This window comes from Hydra vulgaris, chromosome 09, assembly GCF_038396675.1.
Source record: "Hydra vulgaris chromosome 09, alternate assembly HydraT2T_AEP".
NCBI lineage: Eukaryota > Metazoa > Cnidaria > Hydrozoa > Anthoathecata > Hydridae > Hydra > Hydra vulgaris.
In genome coordinates, this window is record NC_088928.1 from 45,585,001 (window position 1) to 45,597,064 (window position 12,064).

The 12,064-nt window shown below is 29.7% G+C and overlaps 1 protein-coding gene across 1 annotated transcript in view; it reads left to right on the forward strand.

Annotated features, from left to right (window-relative positions):
- The window catches only part of LOC136084821 (uncharacterized), a 122,411-nt gene that overhangs the window by 78,397 nt on the left and 31,950 nt on the right, over window positions 1–12,064 (forward strand). Inside the window, exon 11 of the mRNA XM_065805864.1 lies at window positions 9,748–10,339. Within this exon, the coding sequence (XP_065661936.1) occupies window positions 9,748–10,339 (592 nt within the window). The remainder of the gene's footprint in view (window positions 1–9,747; window positions 10,340–12,064) is intronic.

A 12,064-nucleotide genomic window follows, 5' to 3' on the forward strand; every position in this document is an offset into this window, starting at 1 on the left:
ACTAATATATATATATATATATATATATATATATATATATATATATATATATATATATATATATATATATATATATATATACATATATATATATATATATATATATATATATATATATATATATATATATATATATACATATATATATATTCATATATATATATATATATATATATATATATATATATATATATATATATATATATATATATATGTATATATATATACTAGGGTGGGAAGAAAAATAAAATTATTGGAAATGTTACATCCTGTTACACCCGTAGGTTTCTTCCATATAATAAAACAACATTATGTTTAAAATTGGAATGTATATATATGTATATATATATATATATATATATATATATATATATATATATATATATATATATATATTTATATTTGTACCGTGTTTGATCCCCACCATGTCCCTGGTAGTACCGCACTCAACTTGTTTCTCCGGGCAGCGGCCTAGTTTGTCAAGGTTCTTGTTTCGGAGATATAGAATTGAGAGAGGGTTATAGCAACAGTTAAGTACCCTCCTCGTCTATAGTGACCTTCATGGCCATGAGGAATTGAATTAACAAAAAAATAAAAAAAAATAAAATGGTAATATGTATATATACAAATATATATATACATATATATATATATATATATATATATATATATATATATATATATATATATATATATATATAATATATATATATATATATAGATATATATATAAATTTATATAGTTAACAAAAAGATCCAACCACCCAATATTTATAGCAAAAAACTATGACTCCATATACTGAATAGTGTACACATTTATTATTTAAAAAATATTAATTTAAATAACATTTATTTAAAAAATACTCTAATAGAATGAATTAATATAAAAGGTATAAAGTAATCTAAAACAAGTTATTTTGTTTTTTGGCTCTCAAACTATAAGAGCAACCTTTTTTCTTCCAGGCCCTGAGGAGAATTTCTGATTAGACAAAAGTTCTTCAAAATTTCTTAACAATTCTTGGAGTAGATAGTCTCATCTAGTTTTAAAAAGTGTAAACTAGCACAACGGTTGACAGCAATTGCACCCAATTCATAAATGCATAACATGTCAGGGATTAAAGCATCAGTCTGATTGAAAACAAAATTTTGAAAACTGCAGAAAAAAATTTGTAAACTACATAACTTTTTTGTTGAAAACTAAATTACTTGTGCTTGTAATATTTAAAAAACTTTTTTGGTTTTTATTAATTAACAGTCTTTAATTGATGCGTATAAAAAATTTTATAAAAAAAAAAAAGTGCCATCTTAGGTAACAGATGCTTTGCATCACAGATCAATTTTACGAAAATCTCGATCTGACTCATTTTGGAGACCTATAACTTTTGAATGCAGCTCTTTAATCAACTGATTTTTTTAAAAATGTTTATCCACCACATGTAGATCAGCAGGCAATTTGATTTGTATTAACTTTGTAACTAGTTTTTAAGATTAAGGTCTTTAAAATCACAAAAAAACTTATTCTTAAAACAAAAAAATCAACTTTAGCCCGCCATTATGGAAAAAGTTAAGATGCCAGAAATAATATTTTTTTCTTTTTTCAAAGTATCTACAGCACACTTGCTATCTTATAATAATTGAAGTATAAAACTAACTTGTTCAAAAGTTATTGGCTGTTAAAAATGATGAAAAAACCCTTTTTTCTTGTAGAGTGAAATTTTATGCAAAATAGCCCACTACTTAAATAGCGTTTTCTCAAGAACCATATTAGATATTGATCTAAAATTTTCAAAACATGCTTTTAACATATATATGTACAAAATCAAAAAATTTCAATAAAATCTGAGATGGTCCATGAGGGACCTCATTAAAATTTGCACCACTTGGCATGGAATGACCCTAATGACACTGTTGAAGACTAATCAAAAGTTTCCAGGACCTAAGTTCTGAGATGAGATGCAAGGTATAGTAAACTAAAAGTAATAGAGCTTAACATCAGACAGGACCTTTTTACATTGGCTTCTTGGAATAATAAAAGGACATTTGTTCTTAAGAGAGATGTTTTTGTAAAAAAGATAAAAAATTGAATAATGCTTAAGAAAGCAACTGCTCAAGATGATGAAATATGTGGAGTAGAATAAGGCTTGACTTAAAAAGAAGGAATAAAAGCTACCAAACTTTTATTCCAGAAGGAATAAAAACTTCCAAGATGAGCTTTATGCATGCATATTATGGATATAAGCACTTATGTTTGCTGTTTATTTTGACGCTGGCATACAATATCCTTTTATATTTATAGTAACTTTAGTATTTATATGGTGTAGTATTTGCCAAAAGAGAAGATGATCAGATTGATGTGTGGTGTGACTCTAGCAAGACAAGAAAAAAAAGCATAATCTTAGACGGATTAGAAAAAAATGCTGTTTTGAACAATGTTTGTTAGCAAAGTTTAAAATGATGTAGGTATCAGCATGTAGCGAGGCAGCAACTCCAGGAGAAAATGGTAGTGGTAGAAGTTAAAAAACTTAAAGAGAGTGCCTTACATATTATATGAATGAACATTAGTTAAAAATAAGAAAATGCTCTAGATTGTTTATATTAGAGACACAGCGTAAAAGAATAAGGCTAAAGCCTGGTGATGATGATGATAATGATAATTATGATGATTATGATGATTATGATGATCATGATGATCCTAATAATGGAAATGATGAATATGATGGTCATGTTGATCATAAAGATATTTATATATGTATAACGGGTGATGCGGAAGTTATCGGACAAAATAAAAACGTCAATAACTTATTTATAAATAAAAAAACAAACTACTATTATTTTTTTTTTTAATAAAGCATTTATCTTTTAATAAAAATATATTATTTTTTATATGAAAAAACACCACCATCTGCAATTGATCTCAATTTCGCTCTGACGCCTTTCATATGCGACTGTAAAAAGTTTAAATCAATTTCTTGTAGTTTTAGTTTAATGTGATCAATCAAAACTTGCTCTGTTGAAGCTTGCCAATCTCCCTCGTAAACCTTTTGTGCCAAATGTCCCCAAAAATTTTCAATTGGTCGTGCTTGAGGCACATTTAGGGGATTAGATTCTTCATCAACATAATAGACATATTGGTCTATCCAATTTAGAGAATCTTTAAAATAATGAGAACTTGCTAAATCTGGCCAAAATAAATAGTTTCCATGTCTGAAAATGAATCTCCATGATACTTGAAAATAAATGGAAGAAGTCGTTTTTCTAAACATTCATTAATATAGATTGATGAATTGAGTGCTACAGCCTTGGAAGTGCGAAACAATGGCTCGGACATACCACGGTCAGATATGGCTATCCACATTAATAATTTTTTTCGAAATTTCTCTTTTCCTATAAAACAAACACTTTCTGGGCATGTCTTTTTGTTGTTTGTGTAGTATCCAGAATTTCCAGGCATGTTGTCCCCTGCAAAACAAAAGTATTTTTTGTCATCGATGACTAGAAGCGTATTTGTGTTATAGAGTTGGTTAACTAGTTTCCTGCTTCTTTTCTTTGCCTTTATTTGTTGATCTATAGTGTATTTTGGAGTCTTTTCACGTTTTCTATATTTAATATTCATTTTTTTTAACTGACGACCAATTGTCGATTGATTTACACCAAATTGAATATCTATTTTTCTCTGACTTTACCCTTTTCGATTGTTGACAAGTCTCATTAATTCGGCTTTCTTTTCTCTAGTCCAGGATGTTGGATGACCAGGGTGCTTTCTATCAGAAAACAATTGAACAGTTTCAAGTCTTTTTAGGTTATCATATATTGTACTTCGAGCAAATCCTTCACGGGGAAGTAGGTAGCAGATAACAAAGGTCGAAGACTGGATTCCACCACTTCTATAGAGGATTCTATGATTGTCAGATCCATCAAGAAGGATCCCTGGATATCATCAGTCGAGATACAAAACCAATTAGAGCTTCCTGTATCAGACCGAACAATCAGACGACGTGCTGTTGAAACCGGATTGTTTTCACGACGCCCTGCAAAGAAACCGCTGATTTCACTAAAAAACCAGAAGAAAAGACTCCTGTTTGCTACATCTCATATTGACTGGAATGTGCAGAAATGGCAAACTGTCCTGTTCAGTGATGAATCGAAGTTCGACAACATTGGGAGCAATGGCATTTGCCGTGTATGTCGATCGGCCAGAAAACACCTCAATTTACAATACTGCCATAAGACCGTGAAGCATGGTGGAGGCAATGTAATGGTCTGGGGGTTTTTTCTGCTAATGGTCTAGGTCCAATACATTGAAACGATGGAATAATGGACCGTTTCATGTATAAAAATATCCTGAAAGATTTTATGTTACCTCATGCTGAATAGAATATGCCAATAAAATGGGTTTTTCAGCAAGACAACGATCCGAAACACACAGCATAAGTAGTCAAGCAGTGGTTTCAAGACAACCACCTATCGGTGATGGATTGGCTGCCTCAATCTCCGGATCTCAACCCTATTGAGAACCTGTGGGAGATTGTCAACCGCAGAGTTAATTGTGAAGGTGTTCGTAATAAGAATCAACTGTTTGAACAAATCTAAAAGGCCTGGGCAGCAATTCCACAAAGTTTCATGGATCACCTGATTAAATCTATGCCACAAAGATACAAGGCATAGTTCAACAACGGATGGTTTGACAACGGAGATGCAAGGCATAGATCGACAACAAAGGTTTTGTCTTAAAATAATGATTGCGAAATACAGCTTGGTCAACATTTTGTTGAGTTGCACTTGTTTTGTCCAGAAGGAAATCAACTTTTTTAATTACTTTTGATTAATTTATTAATTTTCGTGTATAAATAATGAACTTTGTGATGAATTAAACTTGAAGAACTTTGTCTCTAAACAGTTACATAGTTATTTCTCTAAATTGAAAAAATGCAGCACTTTTATATGAAGAAACTAAATTAGCATTATTTGGTTGCACTCGTTTTGTCTGATACTGTATATATATGTATAATATATATAAATTTAATATATATATATATATATATATATATATATATATATATATATATTAATTAGTATATATATATATATATATATATATATATATATATATATAAATGTATGCATATATATGTATATATATATGTATATATATATGTATATATATATATATATATATATATATATATGTATATATATATATATTTATATATATATATGTATGTATGTATATATGTATTTATATATGTATATATATATATATATATATATATATATATATATATATATATATATATATATATATATATATATATATATATATATATATATATATATATATATATTTATCTATATATATTTATAAAATTATAGAATCTAAGAAGAAATAATTATTTGCTCTTTGTGAGACTAATTTGAGTTCAGCTGTCTCACCTTGTGATCTTAGTATTGATGGTTATCTTGCTTTAATTCGTAAAGACTCCAATAGCCACATGCTTGGCCTAGGCATTTACATTCGTAAGAATTCACCCATTTGTCATGAAACTAGGTTTAAATCCACAGACTATTCTTTAAAGTACTTTTGTTTAACACCACTTTACTCTATCATCTTCCTCTTTGATCTATATTGTTCTCCTCCATCTCAAGACTTCACTCTTTTTGATGTTATTTCTGATCATATTGACCTAGCCCTCTCTTTTTATCCATAAGCTAATATAGTTGCTGTTGATGACTTTAATGCTCACCACTCTAAATGGCTTGGCTCTAGTGTCAGTGACTCTGCAGGCATTAAAGCTCAAAACTTTTGCCTTTCTTAATCTCTACTCAAATAGTCAACTTTCCAACTCGCTTTCCTGATCACCCGAATCATTTACCTTCTCTACTCGACTTATGTCTTGTTTTTGATCCTGATCCTAGTCAGTGCTCAAATTCTCCACATTCACCCTAAAGTACTTCTGATCACAGTTTGATCTCTCTAAAACGAATATCTCATTTTTCTTCATCACCTGAATCCCCCTATTATCGAACCTCTTACAACTACAGTAAAGCTGAGTGGGATTCTTTCCGTGATTTTTTCTGTGATGGCCCTTGGGTATAAATCTTTTTTCTTCCTGTCGACAAATGTGCTTCTTACATAACTTCGTGGATTTAGGCTGGCATAGAATCTTTTGTTCCCTCTCGACGATTCCAGGTCAAGCCTCACTCTCCCCCAAGATTTTCCTCACACTGTGCTGCTGCGATTGCCAATCGAAACCGTTACTTCCATATTTATCAGCAAAACAGTTCTCCAGAAAATAGATGTCTGTTTATTACTGCCAGAAACCATTGTAAAAAGGTTTTGTCTAACGTCAAAGTTCGCTATTCTCAGTTCATGAAATCTTGTATTTCATATCAAAAACTAGGCTCTCGTGACTTCTGGAGAATCTTTAATAGTATTAATGATAAGGGCAAATCTTTAATTCCACCTCTCTTGTATGGTTCAGACTTTGTCACCTCGCCTAAAGACAAAACTGAACTTTTTTCTAAAAACTTTTCGTCAATATCATCTCTTGATTCCACTAGTTGCGTTCCACCTGATATTGCCAGCAAACAGGTTGATCCATTGCTTGACATTCGTATCACTCCAGCTTCTGTATCTAAAGTGATTTCCCGCCTAGACTCTTCTACAGCTTGTGGCCCGGACAACATACCTGTTATTGTCTTGCAGAAGTGTTCTCCGGAGTTGTTGCCTATACACTCAAAACTATTCAACAAGTGTTTATCAAAGTCTTGTTTTCCAGTCTGCTGGAAAGCGGCATCTGTTATCCCTATTTTCAAAAATTCTGGAGAACAATCTGATTCGTCTAACTACCGTCCCATTAGTCTTCTTCCTATCATAAGCAAGGTTTTTGAATCTTTAATTAACAAACCCTTAATTTCTCATCTTGAATCTAATAACTTACTTTCTGACCATCAATATGGATTTCGATCTTCTCGTTCTACAGCTGATTTGCTAACAGAAATAAATGATAGGTTTTATTGTGCATTAGAGAAAGGTGGGTAGATTAAGGCCATCGCTCTTGACATTTCAAAAGCTTTTGATAAAGTTTGGCATGCTGGTCTTCTCCATAAGCTTTCTTCTTATGGTGTATCTGGCAACATCTTTAAGATTATTGAATCCTTTCATTCCAGTCGTAGTATAAAAGTTGTCCTCAATGGACAACACTCTTTTTCTTATTCTGTAACTTCAGGGGTTTCTCAAGGTTCTATCCTTGGCCCTATACTCTTTATAATCTACATTAATGATTTTCCAGACATTCTGACATCTAAGGTGGCATTGATTGCTAATGGTTCTACCATTTATTCTTGTCATCATCAGAAACTAACACTCTCTGATTGCTTGGATAGGGCATTTGAGCTCGAAAAGGATCTCACTTCTGCTTCAGCATGGGGCTTACAGTGGCTGGTGAACTTTAATTCAGATAAAACCCAATTTTTTTTCAGCCAATCGTTATTGCAATAATTTAGATCTTCCTATATTATTAATGGTGATGTACTCGTTGAGTCATCCACTCTTCATCTTCTAGGGTCAACTCTTACTTCCATTCTTTCTTTGAAACCATATGTCAAATCAGTTACAAAATTAGCATCTGCTAAGGTTGCATCTTTTTATCAAGCCCGTCACTTTCTCACTTCGCATTCTATTCTCTATCTCTATAAATCTCAAATCCGGCCTTGTATGTAATACTGTTGCCATATCTGGGGCGGATCTTCTAATGATGCCCTTTCTCTTTTAGACAAGGTGCAAAAACGCATTGTTAACATAGCTAGACCTGCTCTTGCAGCCAACCTCCAACCATTAGCACATTGTTGTAATGTTGCTTCTCTTTCTCTTTTCTACAAATACTCTAATGGGCTCTGTTCTAAAGAGCTAGCGTCTCTTGTGTGCCATCTACTAAAATTCATTCTTGTGTTACCCGCCATTCAATTAAGTGTCATCCTTTTTCTGTGACTGTTCCTAAGTGCTCCAAAAACACTTATTTGTCTAGGTTTTTTCCTTGAACATCAGTTCTTTTGAATTTGTTTCCTTCATCTTGCTTTCCTGATTCATATAATTTGCAATCGTTTAAGTCGTCCGTCAATTGTTATCTTGCTCTATAATCTTCATTTTTTTTTTTCAGTAACTTCCGACTTTAATAAGTGGCAGCTTGCAGCCTTATTGGAAGCAAAGACGTTTAAAAGAAAAAAAAAAAATATTGTTTTGTTTGTAGGGTTTGTCAAAATTTAGGCAGCCCTGGCCATAATTTCGGCCCCAGTTATGGTTTATCAAACTTGGTCCCTGCCCTGATTAAATATCAGCTGCGGTCGCTTACAAATGAGGTGAGGGTTCTAGTAAGCTTAATAGGAAACTTAATACAAACATAGTAAAGAAAAAAAAAGTTGCCTGTCTCCTTGTTTTTATAGAAGTTTAGTACTTTTAAATAAGAAGTTATAAAGTATTGAAAAACATTTTTAAACTCAAAACCAAAGCATTTTATTTTCTACCACTTACTAAAAGTTATTGAAATTGAAAAAGTAAAAAAACAGTCATAATTACCATGACCCATATACCATATGGGTCATGGTAAGTCCATTGTTGCGCATATTTTTACTTGTTTTTTAAACTTTTTATACCAGTGGTAATTATTCAACACATTTCAAGTGGGTATTTTAAGAATTATTTAGGCAAGTACTAATACCCGAACTCCTTATAAATACCAGTTTGTGCAATGGCTACCAAAGCCTTTAAAATTTTATAAAATGAATTATATTATAAAATTTTTTTTCATAACTTTAAAAGGTAGACAACATGTATAGTTTCTCTCTCTCTCTCTCTCTCTCTCTCTCTCTCTCTCTCTCTCTCTCTCTCTCTCTCTCTCTCTCTCTCTCTCTCTTTCTATCTCGTTTTTGTTGTTTTTGAGCAAAAAGGAAAACAAAATTAGGTAAAAGGAAAACAAAATTAGGAAAACAAAGTTAGGTAAATACTCAAAAGTTTCCATATTTTAAAATCAAATTATTATTTTGTAACATTTTATAACAAAGTTAGATAATTTTTTTTAAGATTTGCAAAGATGGAGTCAAAATCAAATATTGTCAAGAGTGTTCGCAAAAAAGAACTTAATACCAATGATAACAAACAAATTAAAATAAAACACAACAAAAAGTAAATAAATTATAAGAATCTTATAAACTTCTGAAAAAAAAAACGATTCAGTCAGTCAAATTAGAACTTTAGATTAAAATAAAAATTAAAGTATAAAATGTTAAAAAGTATAGAAAAATTGTTTATACCTGAATTGTTTGATTTTTAAGATTTCTTTTACATTGAAGTATTTCAAAACTATTCATAATAGCTGTTTAACTATCATTGCCATGCTGTATGCATCATTGTTAGGTAATGTTAGGTAATGATTGATTTGAGATTTGTTTTTAACTAAAGCATATGCAAATTATTCATATAATTATATACTATCCGTGTAATTTTACTTTTATATGTTTATAGGTTTTATATGTTATATTTTATATGTTGACCTTATCATTTTGTAAGAAGGTTTTTTAAACTATTTTACCATGTTTTATAAAAGATATTTAAGGGGTAAGAGCAAGCTTGATTAAAGTGTATATTAGTAAAACTAATTGTTGAAAGGTAAATAAGATTAGTTTTTCTATTATTAAATATTCAAGAATTTATGTTTTTGATTTTTATACATGATTTTTAAAATACTTTTTCAGTTCATCTGATAAGCAAGTTTCTTTGTTTTCTGGAATAAACTACTTAAAAAATCTTTTAAGCCAAAATGATTATCCTGAGATAAATTTACTAATGTCACTAGAATACTGTAAACTTGAGTACTTTCAGGATGCTAAAGTTGAGCTTGATAAATACATCACTCATGTCAAAAGAAGCAAAACTACATTAAACCCTTTGTTTTTTCTTGCAAAAGCTCGCATTGCTTATAACGAGCAAAATCTTGTGGATAGTAAAGAACTTCTAAACAGATTTTCAAAACTACATCCTAATGCTTTAAAATCATGGTGCGAAGACAACGAGATAAGGTTAGTTAATGTTGAACGTAGTTCTCCTTTGCAACTTACGCTCACTGAGAATAATCTAACTGATCCAATATCAAAATGGAATAAGTTAAAAGATCAAGAAGGAGTTGCTTCTAAAGCTATGGATATGCTTGTTAAAATGACTGGCTTACAGAAAGTTAAAGAGTTTGCAATTGATCTGTTTAAGTTTTCTTTAAAGTTTTCACTGTTTTCTCCGGAGGCAAAATCTGCTAATGCAAAAACTTTAAATTTTTGTTTTCTTGGCAATGCAGTAAGTTATGTTGATTTTTAAATTTTCGAACTATAGTTGTAGTATAAAATTTTGATTTTTCTTCAATTGCTCTTTTTATAATTTCTCTTCAAATTGGTTTTTTGTACAATGTATTTTATAACCTTCCAAGTTGGTTTTAACAATGTATTAAGTCTTTTATTTTTATTTTTATTTTTTTTTTTTTGCATTATTTTTAATAAAAACAAAATCTGTTTGATCTATTTTGTCTCATGTTTTTTTGTTTTTTTTTAAATATTATCTTATTGACAAAGCATTAGTTTAGTGAATATACCTAAAGACTTAATCAAATCTCTAAAATAAACATATTTGTGAAAAGCTTTGTTTTTTAGTTGTTATAGGTACTTGAACATAATTGCAAGTAGCTTAACAGGACTTATTTAGTGCTAATCTTTCCAATTTTAAACAACTAAATAAATGAAAAAGTACATAGATAAAGATAAAATAATAAAAAGAAAAATTCTAAATAAATAAATTCTGAAAAAAAAACCAAATAAAAAATTAAAAACTAAAACTAAATAAAAAACTAAAACTAAATAAAAAACTAAAAAGAAAATCTAAATAAATGAATTTAAAAAAAAAAACTAATATAAATAATATAAGAATAAACAATAAATTTCAAAGCTGAATTCAGTAATCATATATTACTCTAAAATAAATTAGTTTAAATTTGAAAAAAAAAATTGAAAAAAGTATGCATAAGCATGTTAAAAAGTTAAATTTACACAAACTTTGTGTATATATAATTCTAGCAGTTAGTGTCATTTTAACATGTGTCATGTAAAACTCTTATATTTTTCAAATGTACATTTTTCACGTACATTGCTTTTTTAATGTACAAATTGTACTTTTCTTTCACTTGCTTTTTGAATGTACAATTCTTTTACTTGCTTTTTAATTCTTTTACTTGTTTTTTTTGTTTTTTTTTTTCAATTCTTTTACTTTCAAATGCATAATTCTTTTATATGTAAAATTTTTATACTTGCTCTTATATTCTGTACAAGTTTAGTACATGGTTTTATAACTTGCAACACTTTTTCCTTTTGACATTTTTTTGTGGAACCAAATTCTGTCTGACTAAATTGTAATAAATATTGAAATATTAAACAAAGCATTACACACACTACTACCTAAACTTTCCAGACAACGGTAATCACACTTCCACCTAAACTTTCCAGATTACTCACACTTCTTGTTTTGTCTCTTAAAAACTCTAGCTTGTGATCAGTTTTTACTTGTTCTTATTTTGATAAATTGGACCAATGCTCTAATCTAAAAAATATATCTTGTTTATACTCACCCGATTATTGCGATTATTACTATTAACATAAACCTGACTGGGTTTTTTTTCATGATTTTCTTTGAGAGTGTTCTTTGTCTGATGTCTTCCTTCGTTCCACTAATAATTACCCCTCAAAATATAGTCTCCTGGATCCAGGCACACATGAAAGTGTTTTATTTCTTTTTAATGGTTTCAACTAGGCCTTATAATACTTATTTTTTTGTTTTCATCGGCTTGTGTAGCTGCTATTTCAAATCATTTCTTTTAACTCTTTTTCAATAACAACTCTTTTTAAAACAAACATCTTTAGTAAAGGTACTAAAAACTTGATAAAATACTAAAAGGTGTTAGGTATATTAATAATCTTAAGAACAATCTCATGTCTAAAGAGGCTCAATTTGCTAACAACATAAGTATACACTCCA